This window comes from Ailuropoda melanoleuca, chromosome 8 (assembly GCF_002007445.2).
Source record: "Ailuropoda melanoleuca isolate Jingjing chromosome 8, ASM200744v2, whole genome shotgun sequence".
In the NCBI taxonomy this organism is placed as follows: domain Eukaryota; kingdom Metazoa; phylum Chordata; class Mammalia; order Carnivora; family Ursidae; genus Ailuropoda; species Ailuropoda melanoleuca.
Genome location: NC_048225.1, coordinates 44182406 through 44208504, shown reverse-complemented (window position 1 = coordinate 44208504; position 26099 = coordinate 44182406). Strand labels below are relative to the sequence as shown.

Here is a 26099-nt window from a genome sequence, read left to right as displayed (position 1 = left end):
CCATGCAGTACGTGCCCTCCTTAATACCCATCACCAGCCTATCCCATTCCCCCACGCCCCTCCCCTCTGAAGCCTACTTTTGAACCTGAAAGTATCCAGTATATTTCCTCCCCAGAAGTCTGAGGCATAAGACTGGGCTAATGTTCTCCCTAGTGATGACCACAGTCCCCTCCACTTGACTTCGTTGAGTCTTTTGATGTCTCTTTTTTTGAAGCTACTTTTTACAGAGTTCTTCTGTACAACAGTACTAGACATTTCTACATCTTCTCTCATTTAACTCTAACGATATTCTTGAAAGGTAGGCCTTATTATCTACATTTTACACTTTACAGGAAACAAAGAAGCGAAGGCACAGAGGGGTTAAGCAAGTTACCCCATGCCACCCGGAGAGTGGTAGAGCCAGAATTCAAACCCAAATCATTCTGATACCAAAGGTGGTTCTTTTGTTCACTCTGGTGTTTTGAACGTCAGGGATCTGAGAATAGGAGGAGGCAGGCAGTCCCAGGGAGAGACACTAGACCCAACTTCGTTGTTTCAGAGCTGGCTGGATATTGGAAGGTGGCTGAGCAGGTAACTGAAAGAAGGGCTGAGAAAGGAGCTGGTACCTTGAAGTGCAGGAGCTGGAAAGGATTTGCACTTCTGCTACTATTCCTGGCCCACCTGGGAGGTGTGCCTCCACTCAGCTCACCTGGCCCCTCCCCTGTGGTCAGAGCAGAACTGGGACCTAGAGCTGGACTACACATCTCCCTAGAAGACCTTGAGACACAATGGGAAGGGCATGTTCTAGGTTAGCCACTGGCAAATGGGTAGAAGATTCTAATATCTTTTTTTTTTTAAGATTTTATTTATTTATTCAACAGAGATAGAGACAGCCAGCGAGAGAGGGAACACAAGCAGGGGGAGTGGGAGAGGAAGAAGCAGGCTCATAGCAGAAGAGCCTGATGTGGGGCTCGATCCCATAACGCCGGGATCACGCCCTGAGCCGAAGGCAGACGCTTAACCGCTGTGCCACCCAGGGGCCCCAGAAGATTCTAATATCTTTAGAGGAGGCAAGCACTCTAGTCATTTTCAGTGACATTTGCTAGACACCCGTTGTAAGGTCTCACACACCTGACCACCCAGGCTCCCCCTAAACCTACATTAAAATCAGTGCTTGTTTTGAGAAAGGCAAGCAAGTTGGGTCCTACGGAGGAATAATGCTTTATATGTTAAAATGACCCCAAACATGTCTCCATGGAAAACTTTCCAAAAATAAATGTTAACTTACCTTCAACGCTTTTCAACTACTTTTTTAAAATAAAAATTCCACTTTTAATAACATAGTCAGAGCTTCTCACTTAGAGGGAATGATGTCCAGAGTTGCAGTAAAGATTCAAGAAATATTAGCTCAGCAGTTCTTTAGCCTTGCTAGGGGATTTAAAGTTTAGGATCCCTAACATAAAGTATTTCATTCAAAACAAGAAGTCAGATTAACTTGACAACATGACTAAATCATACAATAATTTACTCTGTTTCTACAAAATACTTTATGAAAATTATACATACATAAGAAGTACAGTTTACATTCTAACTAAAACTTCATTGCAAAGCATGTCTGTGACCACTCTCATGCCAATTTCATATAGTAGAGTTGTAGGAAAAACAGAATCTTATATATGCAAGGTTTTTGTTTTTGTTTTTTTACACAGTCTATTACAAAATACAGACTTGAGATCTTAGGAGAAAATAAAGCCGAAAGCTGAATTCCACCTATGAGCCAGTGGGTGGCACCAAAGCACATCTGAGACTTGGACGCTAGGCGAGGGGTAAGCACTTTCAGGGGCAGAAATGCATGCAGTAGATGTGGTTTCACGGCCCAAACCTGGAATTCCATATTTTAATAGGGATTACAGAGTAAATAGTTTTCTTATGGTCAAATTCTTTATTATCACTGATATTCTGCCTCCCCCCCCTTTTAAGAGTATTTTTCTGTCCCTCTTTTCCAAAAACTACGTGTTTTCAGTTCCTGCGAGGGTTTTTAACCACTGAGTAGCAGGCCCTCCTAACTGTAGCATGACATGTGGTGCAAAACACAGGACGGCAAACTAGAATATATTGCTGGTGAAAAGCACCCAACATTTAATATTTTTGTACGGCTTTTTCTTTGAAGCTGAAGCAACCGTTTGATTTTTCTAGCTTTCTCAAATATCTTCTTTAATGTTGAAGCCACAAATAAGTTACACATTCTGTTATTACTTAAATCTCTTGCGGCTTATAACCAAAGAAGCATATGCAGGTTGACTTTAACATGCTGTGTAGCCTCCGTTAGTGGCAAGAGGCAGCGGGTGAGAATCCGTCCACATAGTCAGATCCATTTCAAGATCAGATTCCACCTGTTGAGTAGTTTTCAGTGGAAGAGCCAGTTGACTTTGGGTTCATTTTGAAATTTTGGCAATCAACAGCATTCTGAGAGGTAGGGTTGCTTCAATCCAAGTGTTGGGGGAATTTACCATTTTTTCCCAGAGAGCAACTTCCTCTGAAGTAGAGTCCATCCAATCCACTTCAGTACCATAGCTTTTACCTGCAAAAGAAAAAAAGGAAGCTTTGCAGTTAGAAAGGAATAGTTCATTGGGGGGGAAAAAAAAAGGATCATCCCCTAAATATAATCATGAATGGAAGACAGCAAGGGATAGTTTCAATATCACCAGGAGGGCCTATCTGGGGCTCTTTATAGGAAAGAACTGTTTAAGCCCCTGGAATGTCCAATAATAGGGCACTCCATAATTGGGACTATTCCATCTACTCACAGAGTAATGATTTCTCGTCGTGTTCATAGAAAAGCTAGCTGACGATCTGTCAGGGACATAGTGGGGTAGTAGGGATAGCGCCCGGCATGGGTTGGAAGTGACACCAGAAGATCTCTAAGGAGGTGTAGTTTGGGGTTTAGTGTCTAACAGACTCAAATTTGAATCTTGGCTCTAATACTTATTAGCTCTGTTACTTCGTTTCTTGGAACGTCAGTTCCTCTGGGGATAAGATCAGTAATTATTCATAGGATTTCTGTGAGGATTAAGTGAAATAATATAAAGAAAGCACTCAGTAGACTGACTAGTGCTCCATAAATACTATTTACTATGATTATTTAAAGCGCAGTTTTAGTCGTGTAAAGACATAAATTTTTTTTTCAGGGAAGAGTAGTGATGAAGGCTTTTCTGTACCTCCCACACACAGTAACTTAAGCTCTGTGTGGACAGACACTACATCCTGTTAATCTTCATATCTAGAGCCCTTGGCATACAGCCTGACATTCCTTCACTCATTCATTTCATTACACTTAACAGAAATAGAATAACTGTTTTCATTAGGAAGAAGCAAAACAACAAACAAACCTCTACTGTCCCCAGAAGCACTTGGCTCATAGAGGAATTAAAAACGTAACAAACATTACCTGTTCCAAAGCCAATCCGAAGACCTCCCAAAAACTGGTTGGTTAATTTGTAATGGTCCCAGACAGTAAGTTCTACACAGGCTTCTGTCAGATCTTCAGGCCTGAACCCATCATACACCATGGTGTGGTTGAAGACAGGATTGGTGGTTTTCCCTACAGCTCTGGTTTTTTGACGACTTTTCCTACTTGTATCTGGAAGGATGATACTACAAAAGGAATCATTATTATGAAAGCATTTTAATAAGATGGTGAACACTTATGCTTTCAGTGCACATCAACACAGCTACTGAAGATTGGCAGAAGGAAATGGAAGAAAAAAGAACATAGAGAGGCAGTGGTGGTGGTGGTGGTGGTGGTGGTGATGGGGGCAATAATGATGGTTGTGATAGTGGTGGTGGCAGTGATAATGGTGAAATGTTAGTGGTGGTAGCGGTGGTGGTGGTGGTGGGCGGCAGCCATGATGGTGATGGTGATGGTGGTGGTGGTGGTGGTGGTGGTGGTGGTGGTCATGGCTGTGGCAGTGGTGGTGGTAGTGGTACTGATGGCGGTGATGGTGATAATTGTGGTGACAGTGGTGATGGCAGCCATGATGGTGATGGTGATGGCAATGGTGGTAGTGACAGTGGCGATGGTAGTGATAATGGTGAAGTGGTAGTGGTGGTGGTGATGGTGGCAGTGGTGGCAGCCATGATGGTGGTGGTGGCAGCGATGACAGTGGTGGTAATGGTGGTGGTGGTGGTGGTAGTGATGATGGTGGTAATGGTGGTGGCGATGTTCATGGTGGTGGTGGTTGTGGTGGTAATGGCAGCATCCTGCTGGAGAGACTCTGCATTACAGTGAGCAGATTTGCTTTGAATCCTGACTCTGTTACTTATTGGCTATGTATTGTAGCAGAAGTCACGTAATCTCTCAGATACTTGCTTCTTCATCTTTAAAATGAGAATGGTGATACCTATTTCATAAGGTTAATATTAGAATTACATATGAAGCAAACAACTTAGTTTAGTGCTTTCATTTAATAAATGCTTACTGTGGTAGAAATTGCTTGAGGATTCCTTTAAGATTTGGAAGCATTTCTGATTATCTATTTTCTGTTCTTAACCTACCACACCTCTTATAAACACAAGAAGGTCTGAGAGTTGTCTCAGAATGAGAGACTGACCTGAGCTGAAAAATCTTACCAGCTGACAACTCTATGAATAATATGTATAGGGAAAATCACAGATAATGGCATAAAAACTTAAACAGCTATAACTGGTCTTCTGGAAGAATCTATGTAGATAAAATTAGTCAGGGGGAGCTAAGAGAGTACACACTAATCTCTGTTTAGTTACTACTGACTAGATGCTAGGCATTTATATGTATAACAGAGAAAAAAGTTTGACACTTAAAAACTCAAATTGTCTTAAGCTCCTTTGACAAACTATTAGTAAGGGTCTGTTTATCAAGTCATTTTCTACATATTTGCAGGATGAGGCAAAAGACCTTTTGCAAATAGTTCACAAAGGTGGGACAAGGGACAGGAGGAAGAATTCTCCCTGCGCCACAAAAGAATCAAGGGGTATGGCATCCTACCATTAGAAATTTGATGAGTTTTTTTTATACTGAATATTATCCTCACCAGCAGATGTATCTCCTAGAAGGCATTCCATATCTGAGTTCATGGTCCGTGGTTTCATTTGTATGTATGCCCTCTTTATGGTTTTAAAACTAAACAAAACTTTTGGGGTTCAATGTCACAGATCCCTCTAGTTCATGTCACCATTGTCCCCAGTTATGTCATTTAAACCACGAATTATGAGTTTCAGCATCACAGATATTGAGACCTGATAACAACCAGCAAAGGCCAGGCTTTGGTACAACTGAGAGAAGCGGAGTTATCAATGCTATTACCATTTAACAAAAGAATTTAGATGGCTGCCCCTTAGCTGTGGTAGATCAAGACATTCCTTCACCCAGATGTGCACTTCTCCTGTTGTAGGAAGCTTTTTACCTGTAATTGAAAAAGGACAGAAAATGAAATTTCACTGCCATTCCTCTCTTGGCAATACGACATCCAAAGATGCCAACCTAAAAATGGTCTGGCACAGTGATACTAGCTAGGGCTTGAGGATATGATCCTAATTGGTTAAATCCATACATTCCTAACTGAATCTTCCAGTCTGGCTGCACTGAGCTCAGAGAGTTCTATGAAAATAATTCATATTGGGGCACTCGTGTGCCTCAGTTGGTTAAGCATCTGCCTTTGGCTTAGGTCATGATCCCCGGGTCCTAGGCTCGAGCCCCACATCGGGCTCCCTGCTAAGCAGGGAGCCTGCTTCTCTGTCTCCCACTCCCCTTCTTGTGGTCTCTCTCTCTGTTAAATAAATAAAATCTTAAAAAAAAAAAAGAATGGTAAAAACCCAAAGGAAGTGAATTGAGAGATGGAGAGAGAGAGAGAGAGAAAGGAAATAGGTTTGGGGATATAATTTGAACTCCTGTATCACACAGTACTTAAAGCCAGCCCCGGGATGCCTGGGTGGCTCACTCAGTTGAGCATCTGACTCTTGATTTTGCCTTAGAACATGATCTCAGAGTCGTGGCACTGGGCTCTGTGCTCAGCGTGGAGTCTGCTTGAGATTCTCTCTCTCCCTGTACCTCTGGCCCTCCCCTGGCTCATGCTCACTTGCTCTATTAATTAATTAATTTTTTCAAAAAATTTTTTTTAAATTAAAAAAAATAATTCATATTGATTCCAAGTACAGAGTGCTATATCATTTTTTTCTAGTTTTGGCTTGTTTCAAGACAAGTTAAAGAAATTGGGTATGTAAATCATCCATGTGTAGTTATATTCAAAACACCTCAATGAGAAGCATATTCCTTTCAAATATTAATACTAATATCAATTGCTGTTAATGGGGGGCAATTGAAACATACTGAGTATAAAGTAATCAGAATAGGTACTGGCTAAGAGTATAGCCACTCTCCTTGTTAAATGTGGTTACATACTTTATGGGAATATTGTATACATACACATAGTAACTAATGTTAAGGACAGGGAATTACTGAGAAGTTGGCCTAGTCTTCAGGTGTTGGTTAGACTGGGTACACATGGACAAAGGGCCACTACCATATTTTTCTGAATAGGTTAACCCAGTCAACCAAGCAGAATTTAATGAGCATCTATGATGTGCTCAGGCCTATGCTAGGAATGTCGTTGGATATACAAGGAATATAAGACATCTATGTCCTTGGAAAATGTTTACACTTAAGCCAAAAAGAGTAATTCATATAAAAAATATAAAAATGTAATACAGAATGAAATGCCAAGCTATTACTGCAATGTTCTAGATGACAATGCGATCAGCGAGGGTGAGAGAATATAGCCAGGAAAAGCTTTATGGAAAAGATGGGACTTCTTCTCAACCTATCCAAAGACTTGGCGAAGAGGCAGACATTCCAGGGTAGAGAAACTACATGAGCAAGAAGTCAGACAAGGTGGAGCCCATCACAACACATGGTCCCTTTTGCCCCCACCACCAAGAAATGACAGTGGAGGAAAAGAGATTGGCAGAATTTCTATGCATGTGGACCATAAATGATAGGATACAAATTATATATATTAAGAAAATCTGCCTTTTAGGAAGATCCAGAAGTAACAACAAGGTGGTTTGGCAACCATAGGGGCCTAAAGATATGTTTTGCTTGTCCTCCAATTCCTTTTTTTTTTTTTTAAACTGAATTAGAATGCCTTTCTCCAGTTCAATCACTGCCCTTACCATCCATTATTTCTTTCATCCCACAAGTTTCACTGCCTGGTTACTGAGAACATTTGAATTGCAAACTCTGATTTCAGTCATAACATTCATACAGATTCTTAAGGAATAAAACTTGGGGAACTTCTTGGGAAATGAGAGGGGGCTGGCATTCATTACTTGCTAGTCTCTTGTTCTTTAAGTGGGTTGTAGACCTGAGGTCCTAACATCACAGATGCAATTAGAACCTTGAGGAAAAAGCTTTCTGTCCTGCTGAGGACTTGGAGAACCAATGAACTCTAATTTCCTAGGGGCTTCATATGCATTCTTTTGATTCTCACCTGTGAAGAACACTCAGGCTCCATTCTTACCATAACACTACCAACAGGTCCAAATTCTGAATACGGTAAAGGCCATTCCTGTTGTGCAAATACCAACTTTTTGGAGAGTGAGGTGAAAATTAAAACAAGGACTAACTAGAGAATTTTGTAAAATGAGGATTTTTTTTCTTCATGGAAACAGAAGGTAGAATGGTAGTTACCAGGGGCTAGGTGAAGGACAAGGCAAGGGTATAGTTTAATGGGTACAGAGTTTCATATACGCAAGATGAAAAAGTTCTAGAGCTCTCCTTCATAACGATGGGAATATACGTAACACTACAAATGGTACGCTAAAAATGGCTAAGATGGCAAATTTTACATTTTGTGTTTTTACCACAATAAAAAAAGAGAATTTGTCAACTGTAAATTGACTTATTTGGTCCATACAATTACTAAGTTAATAAATCTGCTGAGGGTTTCACCTTTGAAAATATCACAGAGTCCAAAGAAATCCTTGGGAAGGGGAAGGATCAGGAAGGACATAAATTTGGATGGAAAATCATTGCATACCAGGAATTGGCTCTGGGACATACTGGAGAGCTAACTTCATTTCACCTCTGTTTTCCGCTTCAAGGGCAACTGGTGCTGTCTGGAAAATGAAGGACTGTCAGTAGGTGTAAGACACAAACGACTTTACTGTTTGTTGGTTCTCTGTTATAGGACCGTAACTGCTCCAATTCTGAGACTATGTATCATCCATGAGTGCCCAGGATTAAAATTTCCTTCCCCATCAGAGCTGAACTCTTGCTTTTATATCTGGGAAAGCCATATATTGTGTATCTTGAAAAAACTTGCTTGGTACCCAGAAAACATCTCAAGGCCTTTAGTCCAGAGATGGTAGAGAAATCAGAATGGCTTTCTTGGAGATAGGAGAAATGTCCTGTGATGCTTTGGTTTTTATAAAAACACACATATTTTTGTTGGTAACCCAGCCAGCACATAAAACTATTTATTCTCTTTCTTTGAGTAAGAAGAATGTGGGAAAGTAGGGGGAAGAAAAGCCAAACATTACATTTTCAAAGCTGCATTAACCTGATTGTTTCAGATCACATCATGTGAGATCTCTAAGAATAACAAAGACCGGACAATAATTTAAAAATGTATGTCTATTATTTTCAAGTATAAGAGAGATGGTTTTACTTTCAAATTCTGGTCCTTTAGAGTCTTATTGCCAAAGCATAGCTATGCATCAGAAACTAAGGGAAGTTAGTTTAAAATGAAAAGCTCTTGACATCTTCTGAGGAAGACTAGAAATAAGGGCTTCAGGTGATTTTTATTTATTTTTTTCAGTTTCTTTTTTTTTTAATAATTTTTTTATTATATTATGTTAGTCACCATACAGTACATCCCTAGTTTTTGATGTAAAGTTCCAAGATTCATTACTTGCGCATAACACCCAGCGCACCATGCAATACATGCCCTCCTTAATACCCATCACCAGCCTATCCCATTCCCCCCTCTTGCTGAAGCCCTCAGTTTGTTTCCCAAAGTCCATAGTCTCTCATGTTTCATTCCCTCTTCTGTTTACCCCCCTTTCTACTTCCCTTTCTTCTCCTATCAATCTTCCTACTTCTTAAGTTCCATGAATGAGTGAAACCATATGATAATTGTCTTTCTCTGCTTGACTTCAGGTGATTTTGATGCACTATCTGGGAACCATTTCTCAAGTGAAAGTGTTGCATTATGTAGATACTCAACAATGATTTGTATTGTTGCTATTTATCCCTTCTGGCTGGGATCACACCAACCCTCACACTGAGAACAATAAAAAAAACTGGATTAAACAAATTTATTTGAAGGAGCTAAAGAATTATTAATATAGACAGGATTCAAATGGACAAGATCTTTGAGCCTGACGTTCCTTGCTTTTCATGTTGAGGCATCAGCTGATTTTTAAGTAGTGCCAAACTAGCACATAAAAGCCTAACTGAAAGAGACTAAGAAGCCTGAGCAGGACTTTTGCCAGTCTTGTGGGACAGGGGAGACAAAAATTGGAGTTCACGGCCAGCAAAGATGAGTAGCCTTAGAAAATACCCTAGATCAGTGGTTCTTAAAGTATGGTCCCCAGGCCATACTCTGCATGAGCAATTAGCAATGCCTAGGAACTTGCTGGAAATGCATATTCTCGGGCCCAGATCTTACTGACTCAGAAACCTTGGGAACAGGGCCCAGAAATGTGTGTTTTAATAAGTCCTTCAGGTGAACTGGATGCATGCTAAAATTTGAGAACTACTTTCCTAGGCTTTCACTTGGAACCTCTGAAGGGTCATAGCCTAGGAATATGGGTAAGCAAAAACTACATCAGACCACGAGAAAACTGAACCCCAGCTTCTAGTTGGTTCATTCTCAGATTAGATTAAGGTGATCTGTCCCTACCCTGTGTGTCAGAAACAAAAGTAAAATGTCTCAAAGTATCCCTAGAGTTTTTAATATATAATGTCTAGTGTGCAATAAAAACCAAACGGGCATACCAGGACAAAGGACCAAATGGCTGAACTAAGATAAAAAATTGTTATAAATGTTTAAGATACTAGGTTTTCAGATATATGCCTTAGATAACTTTGATTAATATGTTCATAAAAATAATGTCAAGATAGAGAATTTTAGCAGAGAAGTGGTCTATAAAAAATCAAATGAAAATATAAATCTGAAAAATATAATGTTTAAACTTGTAAGATAGCTGTTTTAGACATAGCAGATAAGAAAATTATTAAGCTGAAAAAAGATAGGTTAGCAAAAACTAGCCAGCCTGAAATCTAGGGAGGAAAAAAAAAAGAATAGGAAATACAGAAAAGAGCATAATAGACATATGGGACAGGTGCACCTGTGTGGCTCAGTCAGTTAAGCATCCCGCTCTCAATTTTGGCTCAGGTCATGATCTCAGGGCCGTGAGTTCGAGCCCTGTGTAGGGTTCTACACTGAGCGTGGAACCTGCTTAATATTCCCTCTCTCCCTCTCTCTCAATCTCCCGCCCTACTTGCACAGGCTCTCTCTTTCTAAAAAAACAAAATTAAAAAAAGAGACATATGGTGCTAAGTGGAAAGATGTAATGACCCAAACTATGGATAACCATTATGAATTAAAATGTGATTATAGTAGCTTTCTCTTATACAGCAGGCCTCAAACCAACCAGCCAACCAGCCAGCAAGTCTGCACTTACCTTTCGCTTCAGAGGGTACCACTTCAATTGTTTATTCTGTTTGTTGTCCCAGTCCCAAGTTTCCAAGTCAACTTCCACTTCTCCTAGAAAACTATTGCGCTTAAATGTATCCCGATGCCAAACAGAGAGGTTCAGCTTTTGTGTTTTTAAGATTTGCTTTTCGATTTTATACTGCAGATCAAAGAAGGAAATTAAAGTGGTAAATAATATTATTTTATACCAAAGTTATGACACAGAGATGAAAAGTCATTTGTGCAGATCACATTTTCTCAACTGTTAACATTTCAAATCTCAAAAATATTGCAAAGTCATCTTATTTTAAGTGTCTTGTTTCAAGGAGCTAAATCCATCTTTCACAAAAGCTGATTTTCTTTCTGCTTCTGGAAAAGCAAACCACAGTTCAAATATCATAGCCAGTAATAGCTCTCTAAAAACAAAAGCCAATTATTCATTTTTTGCTGGATGTTTTTAGTTCAAACTAGATATAAATCCAGTTTAGTCTAAAAATACTAATGAAGTTTAATCCTGTGGTCTGTTTTCTACCTAAGGACAAGGTATTTTTTCTAATACTCTATTTTTTAGAGCAGTTTCAGATTTATAGCAAAATTGAGCAGAAAGTACAGAGAATTCCCATATATCACCTCCCCCCATTTACCCAAAACATCTCCCACTATAGATATCCTGCAACGAGATATTTTTCAAGAAAAGATATATTTGTTTTTTCCTGCTTCATATGGTTAAGTGGAAAATATTTGGCATCTTAACAGTTTTTTCATCTAAAATGCAGTCAATCCTAGATTATATATAATCATGGAAGGGATAATAGTACTTCTAATCTAAAAATCATCTCTATTTGGCCTTATGATGTACTACTTGAATATCCATTTTGGTTGGAGCAGTCTTGCCTTTCTCTGAGTTTACCATTTAAATTAGCTGGCTTTTCCTGAGTATAGGGTTGAAGTAGCTGACCCAGAAATAGCTAGCGTCCCGAGGTATATCATAGCCACACTGTAATTAAAAAGTGGCTACAGAAAATCCATAAAACACTGACCCATGAAGGACTGAAAATTCATTTAATTCTGCTTCTTTCCTCAGAGGAGAATCAAATAGTGGGACAGACTTTTCAGAAAGGGGAAATGAAGAACACTTCTTATATTTTTAGTTTTACATTATCATGACTAAGGCAGACTTATGCAGTCTGGGGGGAAAATAATATGGGTATTTGAGACATGCATACTTTCTATTCATCTGTCCATCCCTCTCTCCTTCCAATAAACATTTCTTAAGTACCTATCCAGACATTGTACTAAGAGTCAACATTTACGTGTTTAATGTATACTAATCACTCTGCACATATTAACTCTTAATGTTCACAACTACTGAAGTAGAGAGGCAGGTACTATTATTGCCTCCCTTTTGCAGATCTGAAGAACAGAGAGGTTAAGCCATTTGCCCACAGGCACAGAGCTGATAAATGACATGGGGTTGGTCCCTGCCCTCCTGGAACTTACTTATAATGGGAAACTTATAATGGGAAAGCAAACAATGAAGCCAGTAGTTAAAAGCCCAATATAAAACAAGGTGCCTGAGGCAGCAGACCCGGGGGTACTGAGGTGTTAAGTTCAGCTTCTCTTGGGAAGAGGCATTTAAAGCTGGAGGAGATAGTTCAGGATAGGATATGGGAAAGAGAGTACTCTATCCTGATGGAACACCAGGTTCAGCAGTGTGAGAAAATGTGCTTCATTCCTCCAAAGAACAGAAAGCAATCAGGGTGATCTGAACAAAGACTCTGAAAGTGGAAAGATGAGGCTGGAGCTTGGGTTGTGAAGAGACTGGTGGCATGGTAAGGATGGACTTGCCTCTAAGGGTAATGGGAATCCTAAAAGATTTTAAGCAGAGAAATAACATGATCAAAATTATGCTTCTGGTAGCGCCTTTGGTTACAATGCTCCATGTTTTCAGGTATGTATCTTTCAGCAAACTCCTTTGTTTCTCTAAGCCTCATGTGTGAGGGGCAGGTAATACCCTCCTGGTGGGGTATGTAGGGAGTGAATGACAGAAGGCATACAACATTCATGGTGCATGGTCTCATGCAAAGCATTTTCTCAGAACATGTTTATCCCTTCCCTTCTCTCTCCATGACTGACTTCATCTGTAGAGATACTACCCAAGAAGACATGGCTATCGACACACAATCACAGTGAAAGCTCATCATTTAGGATTTTCCTAGACAGACAGTTCATAGATACCCGCAGTATCTCATTATACACAGGATTCAAAGTCTTCTTCACTACAAGTGTTTTCTTCTTGCCCATTTTGCCCTTGTCTGGTAACAAATAGGTCTTTACATATCTAAAAAGAAAAGTAGACAAGAAGGTCAGAGAAAATAAAAGTGATGTTTCCATCTCTGCTTTGAAAAATTCATTGGTAAGTGACAGAAATAATTATTTCATGACGCTGAGAAAAGCAGTTAAGTAATGAATATTCTCAACAACACCTTTTATACTTAAATTTTTAAGCACAGTGCAACAGAATTGGCCATTTTATACTGTTCTGAAAAATTTTAAAGGATATTTCCTGAATCCCTTTCTTCCTTTGGCCTTACTTGACAAGGGCGGGTGGGGTGGCAGGGGACACACATCTAACGTAGTGCTTAATTCTACTGGCTTGTTAACTATTTAGAAAAGGCTTTGGTGCTTGCAGAACTTTTTAAAAAAATTGATCTTAGCATACCTAAGCAAGCCATATTCAATGGGGGAAAAAAAGGATACTGACCCCAGCTGTTTTGATAGTAAAAGCATAAAAGATCGGGCTTATGCTAGCAAAATAATTAAGAATCTGACTTCTGCATACCATTCAACTTTTGCAAATAAACTGAAATTCAATTAAGTCTGTGACTGAAAAGATGAGCTGGTAATTTCCCCTAAAGTTCTTCTGTAAAATATAATTTAAATTTAGAAACTACCTCATTCTAGAATCTTAAATGTTTCTGCACCACTAAACATTCTGAAGTATGGCCCGACATGTCTCTAATTTTAGAGAGGTTTGAGAGTGTCATGGGAAGAGACTGGGGTTCAAGCCCTCATTCCCCGTTTTGCTGCTGACTCTGAATTTATGTGAATAAGTCACTTATCTTCTCTGGCCCTGGTTTCCTTGTCTGTTAAAAGAACAAATGGGACAAGATGGCCTCAGAGGTCCCTTCCACTTGAAACATTTTCTCCTTCTCTGACATTTTTATAGTTTAATAAGTTTGGCATATTTATAGAGTAAACAAAACACCATTTCCCCCCAATTTTTCTTCTCAAACATTTCTTTTTGATATAGTCACACACATATCCTCCCTTCGATTACTTTCTTTCCCAATTCCTACAAGATTACGAATAACTAAGAGAAAACAGTGATTCCAAGTTATACTTACGGGTCTGAGCGCTGTTTTTTGACATCCGCTGCTGCTAAGTCTTTACACTGGGCCACAAAGACATGTAACTCCTTCAGTGAGTCCACATAGTCGACTGCAAACTGAATATTTCCTTTCACTTCCAGATTGCCAAAGTCTCCACTGTAAACGCTCATCACACTGCCGCTCACCTGAAGGCATTGGAAACACGCAGTGTTTGTTCCTGTCTTGTTTGTGGGCCCAACGCAAGGATCATGAATATAATCTTGGCTTGCCATTATTTCTCTAGTTTGCATTTAAAGCAGTTAATAGGGCATAAAGACAGACCAACACAGACAACCTGACATGATATATGACATGACTAGTATTTTCAAAAAAAATTGCCTCTGAAAGATACAGATGACAAGTGAAATGCAAAGTTATTTAGATGCTGGCTCATTTCAAAGCAAAGTTATTTAGATGCTGGCACATTTCAAAGCAGGGGGATTTTATGATAGAGGGCATTCAGAGTTCCATTTTTAGGCATGCTTAGTATTTAAGATGTTAAAGAAAGAGGATGTGAGAAACCTCAGGCACACAAATCACAGTGACACGTTGCTCTATCAAATTTCCAAGGCACTAAAAAGGAATCTTACTATGTTACCCATCCACTGAATCTAGGAAAATGCTTAGTGAGCCATACGCCTTTAGAGATCAGGAAGGGTAGAGAATGGATGATTGATGAAGGCAGTTGAAAGCCTTCCTCAGGCCATACTTTTGAGTATCATCAGCAGAAATTCAATTTAAACAGATTTTTTAAAAGTTTGAAAATGGAAGGCTAGTAAGAATTTAAGTGCAGCTTTATCATTTGGTTAGCATACCTGGTGAGATAGTGCATGTATCAGAGAACTATCTGGGTAAGTGTATGTGGGTATATTTCCATATATATACACACATACTCCACGCACACATGATGACCTTACTTTATGAAAGGAGTTCTAGGTAAAGTCACATTTTCTACATGGAACCTGAACAACTACACTTAGGAGATTTCCCTTTAAAAATCCTTCTCTGAGTCCTTCTGTAAGGCAAAGAATCATTGCTCCTATTTTATGTGAATCAGTACTTTAATTCACCATGTTTGCTAAAAGACAGGCACAATCCTATACCTGCAAACAGAACTATAAAACATATCCGATACAAGCAGGCTTTACAAAAGTTATCCCATTTTTGCACAGAAAAATGTAGCGGTTCATCTTGTTGGTAATTAAGGTTTATTTTTGAAGTACTTACATTCAAAAAAACCATATTCATTTATAATGGATATGAACTCTTTTTATGCTTAAAAAAAGAAAAACAAAGATTTAGCTAGCCAGAAGCTAATTCTGGGTTAGAGAAAAAGCTTGTGCTCTTGGCATCTGGGGCATACAATAGGAGGCCATTCCGTAGCAAGCAGGAGCATGATAGAACAAGGTTCACGGAAGCGCAAAGATATTAACACGGAGCCTGTGTTTACATACAGAAGACAGGGACGTCATGCCAGAGGAGCTGCTAAGATTGGTTAAAGAGCTTGGGCTCTTCTTGTGTCTGCTGAGCTGGTAACTGCTTTCTGATGCTGTATCTGTTTCTCTGTCATCACTCTACAAAACATCATATAATATACGCAAAATTTAAATTCAGAATGAGTGAAGATCAGCATCTCTATTTAGAAAAACGTGACACCTTGGTATCCCAGTGATCTATGAACATTTCTGAAGGTCAAAGGACACTAGTGCTATCATCAGGGAACAGCAATCGGGATGAAGTGGTGGTGTATCCTGGACCTCACTAAGGAGGACAGCAGTGCTTAGCTACCCACACCAAACAAAGTGATTTGTTTTTTCACCTACAGGTGGGCCTATGGTGCTACAAAAGGCAGCACTGCTGTGAGCTTTCTTGTCAATCTCTTAATATCACGTGTTTATGTTACGTGGAGAACTTTATTGCTATATATGAGAAATTAACTTTACCCAAACAACGAAAGGTCTAAGATTTACCGTCAAAACATAAAATGTCATGCTCAATTCCTCTCATTATTAACATAGCCTTAACTTCCCTAAAAATCAAATCTTTTACTTGAGACACTATTAAACTAGAAAAAATAAATGCTAGCTTGATCTGTTTAAACTAACATTTAGATACATACAGATTTTAAGAATTTTAAACCACCTTTTGTGTATTTCCATACTGCGATTGTGTTTATCTTTTTTACTGCTATAGGGAAGTATATGTTAAATTATATTTATTAAAGTATATTCAGTTCTACCCACATTAGATTTTAACATATTTTTGGGAAAAAAATAACAAAGATACTTATTTTAAATATGTTCCAGGAAATATTTACTTGGGTCAAAAAAAAGTGGCAATAATACATTTTATTATATTTAGAGCTAAAGTTTATTAGATGGTAGCTGTAGAAATTCATGACTCAGAATGAGCTCCTTTGGGGGTTAGAGAGTTTATGGAGCAGTTCAGTGGAGTTAGGGAAACACCTTTGTGGAGCAGTTAGTACATGCCAAGGTATTCCAGGGCCATGCAATTATGCATCATATAACAGATGCCAATTCTAATGCAGATTAAGGAAGGAGTTAAAGAAAAACAAAATTTATCACTCATATGGATAAGAAAAAAAATCCTCCCTCAAGGATTAAAAAAACCCACACCATAGTGTGTCTGTTGTCAACCTCTCTCCCCCGTGCCTACAGTCCATTTCCCTCTATTACAGCATGAACTGTGCTCTACCTAGTGCATCAGGTCACTAGTGAATTACTGAAGGATGGGATCCTGTCTTGTTGACCTCAAATGCCAATTTTCATGCAGCAGGTACTCAATGAACATGACTGATGCTAAGCCTCAAAGGCAAAGTGGACAGAGGAGCAAGGCCTGGTTTCATGTCCACTTCCTTTAACATTCGATCTAACCCACACGCTTTGAGAGGTAAAATTCTATAGCTTCATTGGGCATCTCTGATGCACAAACTCAAACGATTTGGACTCTCTCTTGTGTGGAGCTATGAGGTGGCACATTAAACTGATGGAGGAGAAAAATGAAAAACCAGGAACTGGTGTCACTTGCCTCTTAAGTTATTATATAGCTTATTCATATGACCAACCAAGACCAAAGCCTATTTGCAAAGGTGTAAAAGCAGGAAATCCATGAGATTGCCTACTGTTGGCTTCCAACTAATGATTGAGTTCCAAAGAATGAGTGATTCTTTTCAAAGGAACTGTAATGTGGGCTGTTAAGCATATGCAAGGGTGTATATTTGCAGACACAGTTCATCTAAGGCCCAAGAATAGACAGAGGGGTGCCCGGGAAGCTGGGGAGGAGGTACATTATTTATATGCTATCTAGAATTTTCCTCACATTTCATCTACTAAGAGAATGCTTGAGGACAATGCTTTTTATTTCACTATCAAATATCAGACCCAAACTGCTAATAGTAACAGCTAGCATTTATTGGTATTCACTGTGTGTCAAGCACTCTGCCATAGGTTTCCCCCATATTCTCTCCCTGACTCCTCACCACCTGATGAGGTAGGACTAGGAAACCAGACTCAGGGAAGTTAAGGAACTTGCCTGGAGTCACACACCAAATTAGCAGCACAGCCAGCACTAGGAATGCTCGACTCCATGCTCCTAATTATCTTGGCTAGAACAGGGAATCTTTTTTTTTTTTTGGCTTTTTTTTAAATTTTAATTCCGGTTAGTTAATACATGGTGTTATATTAGTTTCAGGCGTACAGTATAGTGATTCAACAATTCCATACATCACCCAGTGCTCATCACAAGTGCAATCCTTAACCCCCATCACCTACTTAACCCATCCCTCCATCCACAACATGGGATCTTAATTAAGTCAAAGGACCTGAGTTAAAGTCCTACATCTACTTTTTAGCAGTGGTTGGATTTGAGGAAAGTGATTTAACCTCTCTCAAGTACTTTCCTCTTTTGTAAAATGGACAACATAGTACCTACCTCATTTAGTTGGTGAGAGTTAGGTATCAGAATGAATATTAAGTGCCTGGTATTTACAAAGTACTGAGTGAATAGCAAGAATAATCCTGTTCTGACCTGAGACAGCAGGTATAATGGCTAACCACCATAATCAGATCAGAGCTCCAGCCCTCGTTCGACCCCCTTCTAGCTATGTGAGCTTACTCACCTCTCCCAGCGTTTCCTTATCTGTAATACCTGGTAATAATGATGGTGCCTGCCTTCCAGGCATGTTGGATGATTACATGAGATAATGTATGTCAACTGCCTACACCCAGTAGGTATCCTTAAAGTCTGCTGTGTCATTGTCACCTTACTACTTTAACAAATGCTTTCAAGCTATTCATGCTACCTGGACAAAGCTTTCACAGATCATCTCTACTGGAAACTATAGAGTGGTGCTCATGCCAACATATTTCTGCCTGGATTTCTTATTTTGTACCCACTTTGAAACAAAAGGCACATTCCAAAAATCAATGCAACTTGACTTCACCACCAAAATGAGTTACTGTTTGAGTCGAATGAGACATGCCTTGCCTTGTTCCAGGATCAACAACACTACCTCTATTGATAGGAAAGGCAGGGGTCAGTTTTGCTGACCTCTTTGGCCTCTGCCACCACTGAATACAAACACACCAACCTTGGCATTGCAAAGCCATCTATTTGGTTCCATTTTTCTGAAGTTACAGAAGACAAACTTGCCTCATCTTGGAGAAATGCTGGAACGGACTTGCTCATCCTTTTGAGTTTGTCAGGGTGGGAAAATGGATTATCAGGTTGTGAAGGCACTGTGGAAACTAAACAGCAGCATTTCCATTCAAAATTATCCTCACATTAACAGACAAACATAAAGTATAAGTTGAAAACACACTTTTCTTTCATCTATGAACGAGATATTTTTGCAAAAAGGTTAAAGGCACAGTATTTCACATGCACAGGATCACATGCAACATGCAGTTTTCATAAATTATACAGAGAGAAATGGCAAGGAGTTGAACCAATGGAAAATAACAATTAATTTAAAGACTTAGTTTTTATTAATCTGGAGCTGGATTTGAACTATATTGAAACATACCACCATTGTGAATTGGTGCTCACTTATCCTTCACATCAGAAATTTGAACCACAAGATGTGTGATTTATTGGTTCATCTCCTTGGGATGTATTTTTAAAACATGCTGCAGACTGAAAAACTATTTCATTGGACAGCAAGGATCTCTGTACACAACTCAATCATAATAGTGTCCTGGCTATTGAGTGTCTAAAGGAAGGGCTTGTTCGTTCAATGATTGTGGGGATTACTTCTCTGATAGTGTTTCTCACTCAGAATTATGAAAAACATGAGTTCAAACTAATTATTTTTTAAAGCAAATTATTTACTTTTCTGATAGAAAGGTATCAGACACCTTATTTAGACACCTTTAAATACAGTAAGTATATGTGTGGAAGTCACAATGAGATGATGAATTCTATTCCTCATTTGTGTAACTCTAGTTAGAAACCTATTTCTTTCTTTAAGAATTGGTGTCTAAGCTTTGGTGAAGCAGAGCTTGCATACTGAATGAGCTAATATGTTTCAAGGACCTTAGAACAGTGCCCTGGCACATAGTATCCTCTCCATAAGTATTTGCTAAAAAGTAAATATTATCTGATAATCTTTAAATTACCTTTTTGATGTGATACAAATATACCGACTTGGTTTTTACCGGTAAAAGAGATATCAGGAGAACAAAAATAAAATTATATTTCAATATATAGCTCAAAAAGCTCAAATTCAGCCCTAAGCATTAGCTAAATTCATCTTTAGTTAAAAGAAAATTAATGAAGGAAAACTGAAAATTGAACTATACATAATAAATATTTGCTTATTCACATAGTTTTCATCTAGCCTTTGGCTCACAAATGTATCAAAATACATTTACAGTGACTCGCAAGATGACACCTGCTTTAATCACTACCAATTAAACAATAATGTGTATGTGGGTATATTTTGTGACTTACACCGCAGTAGTGTAAGGTTAGGTCCCATGAGGACACAGTAGAGCCTAATGAGTATGCAAAAACTTTTTATCATAATACTGCTCCCTGTTATTTTCAAAATTTATATCTGCTACTCAAAGGTAGTCAGTTTTACATTTATTAGGCTTTAGTAATTTATGTTTCGATCATGTATTTCAATTTTGTTTTGTGGTAAGAATACATTCTTCACTAGAGAAAAGAAATAATCTCAGCCCATACATTAATAGGCATCTTGGAAAATACCAGCGAGAGAATTAATTCATCCAGAATTCAGCACATGATTCGCCTATTTGGCTTGACCTAACTAAGCTAGGTCATGAACAAAGACACAGACACATTGGCATATACGTCCATGTCTATGCTTTGTTTTCATTACTTGGGCTAAATGTTGAACAAAACAAGATGAAACAAGAGGACCAAACTTAAGCATCTGCCAGTTCAAAAGCACCTGGAGAAACCTCTTCACCCAACACCCCTGAGGGACAGAAGTCTTGGTTCCTCTGAAGCCGCTGGACAGAGAACACGCATCAGGGGCCAAAACCTGGATTGTCTTGTTGCCTAGTGACGTCTTAAGAATTGGTCAGGTCATGTGCTCAGCACCTTCATCTCCGGAAGGAGGACCTCATGAGCAAAGTTTCGGATTTCAGACTATATGTCACGGCCTTCTAGTGTCAGCACTTTGTTTCTCTATTAAATGGCTCCTTCATTTAGCCTCTCTTCTCGATAAGACTTATTAGCACATCCAGACTACTGGAAACTGTTAATAAAAATCTTGTGCACTCCTAAGGGCAGACACGTGTATCATTATCTTCATACCTCCAGCGCCTAGCGTTATGCAACTGGCTGAAACTGGGAAGCTAAGAAGACACACACGCTATCTGCATGCTTTGCTAGGCCCCACAGACACCTTTTTAACGTGCTATTTGTCCTTGAGACAGCAGTCGGAGTTAAGTACAGCAATCTTCAGATTGAACAGAAAAGAGTAAACAATCATTATCTTTGATTGGTGGTGGATATTAATTAGCGGATGGACATTAGCCACCACACATATAGACTTATTTCTGAAGATTGAGATGTTCACTTGCTTTATATATTGAATATATACTGAGTCCAGTTTTGAACCTCAGAGCTTAAACCCTGGACATAATAAAATTAGCTTCCATCGGTATGTAGAGAGGCATATATATATACAACCATAATGCATACTAACTGTAAAAGTACGATACTTTCTTAGGTCCAAATGAACTATAAATTGTTTCATGTTTACAGTCTTGTGTAAAGGCCACAAGAGATCCAATACTCAAGACCATACTGCAACATAAAGCCAAGTGATAACAGAAGGTGTCACCTTCATTCTAAGAAAAGACTCAAAGAGCAGAGAGACTTACAGAAGTATAATAATACTCAGCAATATCATACATATATATATTTATATATTGTACATATATATGTCTACATAAAAAATTTTAAAATACATAACTCTCCCCCAGGGGAACCACAAATTAATCTTTCAACACTGGCAGCAGTAAAATGTTTTTAATAAAACCCTTGTCAGAATGAAATAGTTTTGTGAGCTGCAAGAGTTTAGTACCAATAATAAATACTGCGTGATTAATAGTGTTAGTTATTTCAGTATATTTAACACCATGTAAAGTGGCAACATTTAGTCATTTGTGAGAAAATTCCTGCTACTCACTTCCTGGTATGCTTTCATTTGTATCTGGTTCCTGATCTGGTTTTTGATCTACTCAGAAGAGCAACATTGAGAATAAATACCATTTTCCAAGAAGGATTAAAGAGACATGAAAGTAAAGCTCACATATCAGTTTCACAATGGAGACTGCAGAATACAGCTGATAGGTTTTCAGCTTGCTTTTATGTGTTCCCCAGAGTGACTCTTCAGTACCCCCTTTAGGGGTCTCCTAGTCAACTGAAAATCCAACATCCAGCATAGGAGATGTTTGGCATCTTTCTACTAAGTCACTGAGCCACACACAGCTCGGGGATGGAAGAAGCACTGCACTAGGAGTAATGAAGCCGAGCTTCTAGTTGCCACCTCCCCCCCGCCCCCAACCAACTAGCTACAGGGTCCTGGACAAGTCACCTCATTTCTCTGAGCTTTTCTTATCTGTAAATGAAAATGAAAATCCCTGCCACGCCTACTTCCACGAAGCTGTTGTAAGAATTCAATGAGAAAGACAAAACTATGACACAAAAGTAAGGAATGACCTTTGAGGAGTTCTGATGCTACATTTTATGGGGAAAGCTCAGTTAATATATATTTTTATTATTATAGTAAAGGCAATTTAGAAAACACAATTCCAGTGTACAAATATAAATTACATATTTGCATAAATGCTGAACTATAAAAATCAGACTCATTTCCATCCCTTCCCCCACCAAGGCACTATTACCCTGTATATTTTATCAGTGAACTATGTAGTACTCAATCCATTGACAAACTTCAATATCTTCTGGCTCCTTAACATTCAGAACCAGTTCATTTTACCTCAGTATATTTTTAGCTATTTAAATGAGGCAAGGCAGGATCCTGACTCTGGTTCTGGGACTCTTCCCTTTGAAGTTAAAGCTTTACCAGCTGTACCCAGAGAGATCCAAATGCTGTGACATGAGACAAATACACGAATAACTTAACCCAGGAACCCACCCGATGCTTCCTGCCCTCACAAGGAGTTTTGCAAGTCAGAGTAGCAAAAATCAGCTCATACCCATAGAAATACAATTTCCTATTTATAGAAACCCTTGCTTCCCAAGGGTCTCTGATGCGATCCTCACAACGGTATCACCTGCAGAAGCCTTGAGAATACAAACAGTTAGTATTAAATGCGCCGAGTCAGAACCGTTTTATAATAACTTAGGCACCATTCATCACATAGTGGCAAATGACGTTCTTCTATTTATCCAACAGCTGCGTCCCGGTGACTGCCCAAACCGCCCCAGAACCTAATATACAGACAGACATGCAAATACATAAAGATATTTACCATCTTCAGCACTACGTACTAATTCTTCTGGCAGATTATCTACTTTTGCTTGATCTGTTCAGGAGAAATTAACAAATGGTTAACACCGCTGACCCTTGGCGAGAGAGAACAATGAGACTGTCCCTGGAAGCCCCCGGAGTTGGAAGCAATTAGTCAAGATGCAGTGAGGGGTGCAACCAAGATGTCTTCCCCAAAATACTTTCTCTTTAGATTAGCTACTTGAACCAGTGCCATAGCGGGAGCTCCCATTTCAGCCCCGATGCAGCTTACATCAGCACACTGCTGCACACGGACTCCCCAGGGTTAGACGGTTAGCTAAGAGCAAGCAAACGGCCAGCAGCAGGAGAAAACACAGGGCGGCAACAGCCTCTCTATTCTTCTGGAAAGGGTAAGATGCTAGCCATGACTAACACCTTCTCAAACCCATGGTCATTAACAAATATTTCTGTGCATGCATCATCATTTGTGTATGCCTCTGGGAGCCTTGCTTGGGAAGTCAACTGAAGAGATGTAACTGGGGACCAGCTGCTAAGTGGAATCTTGGCAGGCTAGTGTGAGAGTGGGTATCGGTATTTGGAAGGGAGCGTGCAGGAATACCCGTCAGCTGATGGTGATTTTTTTTTTTAACCCTGCACATTCCTGAGTGCTTTAAAGCTGCACCATGGAAATAGCCCCATGCTTCACAGGCAAGAGGTTTGCCAAACTGGACAATTGTTGCTGAGTTTTTTGTTTTTTTGTCTTTTTCCTCAGGACCCATCACCAACATCAGGAAGAACAATTAGGGCGGTCCAACAAAGGACTGGACTTGCTTTCTGTGGGAGCATTCAGGCGGATGGGGGGGGGGGTCGGCCACCTGTTGAGGAGGCTTTATAGGGAATTCCTGCATTGGGGGGGGGTGTTTAAAATGGGTGACCTTCAAGGTCACTTCCAATCCTGAGATTCCAAGATCTCTGGTAGGGACAGAACTGCATTCCAAAATGGGAATACTGTCCTCAGAGCCCTGAAAATCTCTGATTTTTAGGGATTACTTAATGGAGTGGTTTTCCCCTTCTCCTTTTTAAATTCTGGCTTTTTAGTCTCAATTGCAGATGCCTAAAGCATATTCTAAACATGACAATGTTCAAATCTCAAGCGTATGAGTTTGGCAGTGGTTAACTTTCATTTAGTAGCTTTTCTCATGACCCTCTGTGCTCCCAGGGGTGCCTCTTAGCTTAAAAACAATTAAGAGCAAACCCCCTAGAAGTCAGGATTTCTAAGTCCACTTGTCTGGCCCACAAGTCTCTCTCTCCCTCTCTCTCTCTCTCTCTCTCTCTCTCTCTCTCTCTCTCTCTCTCTATATATATATAATATATATATATAATGCTTTATGTTAGTACTCAAGAAGTCCTTCACCAATTAAAGCAGCAGCTGGGGGAACAGTGTGCCTAAAGTATTGCAGGACAGGTAGTCTTTGGGCTTCTAGTTCTAGTATCCAAAAGAAATGTGTGAAAAGAAAGGATAAAAGAGAAAGGACAGTCCTTGAAGGTAGGGACCAACTCATCTCCATATCATGCCAAATTCATCAGACATCCAACACTGTCATATATACCATGGTCACTTCATAAATGCTCTCAATAGTCATCTGTTCAGATTCACAGCTCTGCAGCATGACACTATACAAGGTACTTTACCTCTCTGAGCTTCATTTTCCTCATCTGTAAAATGGGAATAACCATCATCTCTCGCAGGGTTCCGTACGCCAGTTAGATGAAATGATGCATGTGAAATGCTTAGCCGCGTCTTGGCACACGGTGTTCAATAAATGTTAGCTATTCTTACTAGAACTGCCAGCTACCCCAATGTTTTAAAACTCACTGGACTTGAATAAACACTCAAACTGGGGTTCTTCAATTCAAGGAAACCTAGTGTTCTAGTAACCAAACGTCATGCACTATTTTAAAAGTTCCAGCCACTTTAGGATGAGCTGCTTCCACTCACTTTGGGAAGGTTACTGTCATCTGTTGACCCCCGCTTTAGGGGCTTCAGTGCACAACAGCATGCAGTGAGGCCACAGAAAAGCACATGAGCATTTTTAAGCTTAGACGGGGGGCATGGACAATGGGGCAACCTTTATTCTCACTTGGTGAATCTGATGAAATGTCTTCTAGACTTTTGGAAGGCATTTTCCTAGCAGCACTCCTTTCCAATGTTTTCAAGACAGGACTGGGTTCTTCTTCTGAACCTGTTATGAGATAAAATTGATGAACACTGCACAAGACAAAAAAGATCCAAAAATCCTAACTCTTAATAACCAATGGACATTGGTATCTGGTATCCTAGGTTGAGAAGAGGGATTATGTCAGAAGCCTCTATACTTTTATTTACTTAATGAAGCACTTCCCAGAAAAAAAGTAAAATTTCTCCACTCTTCATAAGTCCTTTAAAAACCATTTTCCTTGTCAAGAAGTATTTGCAAGCATAAATCATAAAGGAACAAGATAACCACATAAATAGAAAAGTGATCTCTTAGTCGTCTACACCTCTATTTTAGGCACATGATTTGTTCCGTGCCAGACTTTGAATCTTTCCACTTCACTTCTAGCTTTTGAAGACAACCACAAAGTGGTTTTAGGAGCATTAAAACAATTAGCGGAAAACCATAAAAGGCAGGATTCAGATGTTTAACATCTGTGTATAATCAGGTACACAGATGGGCGAATTCTCCAGATCAACGACTACAGGCTTTTGGGGATTCATGAGCTAGCAAAATTTCCAACAAAATGTTGGGAAATGACATGAAGTAGTCAACTTTTTACTTTATTAAGTCATTTTATTTTTATTTTTTATTTTTTTTAAGATTTTATTTATTTATTCAACAGAGATAGAGAAAGCCAGCGAGAGAGGGAACACAAGCAGGGGGAGTGGGAGAGGAAGAAGCAGGCTCCCAGCAGAGGAGCCTGATGTGGGGCTCGATCCCATAATGC

The 26099-nt window shown here is 39.4% G+C and overlaps 1 protein-coding gene across 22 annotated transcripts in view; it reads right to left on the bottom strand.

Moving 5' to 3' along the window:
• Positions 1-2092: 2092 nt before the first annotated feature.
• SYTL2 (synaptotagmin like 2) overlaps positions 2093-26099 on the bottom strand; it is a 117082-nt gene continuing 93075 nt past the window's right edge. For 7 of the 22 annotated variants that reach the window (XM_011222438.3, XM_019797582.2, XM_002917301.4 and 4 more), the window contains 11 exons: positions 25256-25357; positions 23137-23190; positions 18815-18909; positions 15598-15717; positions 14120-14289; positions 12951-13053; positions 10702-10872; positions 8052-8130; positions 5321-5420; positions 3428-3633; positions 2093-2560 (listed from right to left, as the gene is read on the bottom strand). In XM_011222438.3, the coding sequence (XP_011220740.2) occupies positions 2415-2560; positions 3428-3633; positions 5321-5420; positions 8052-8130; positions 10702-10872; positions 12951-13053; positions 14120-14289; positions 15598-15717; positions 18815-18909; positions 23137-23190; positions 25256-25357 (1346 nt within the window). In that variant the 3' untranslated portion in view covers positions 2093-2414. Of the gene's footprint in view, positions 2561-3427; positions 3634-5320; positions 5421-8051; positions 8131-10701; positions 10873-12950; positions 13054-14119; positions 14290-15597; positions 15718-18814; positions 18910-21827; positions 21879-23136; positions 23191-25243; positions 25358-26099 lie in introns of those variants that run through there. The other 15 variants (XM_034666181.1, XM_019797588.2, XM_034666194.1 and 12 more) reach the window with 8 other exon arrangements.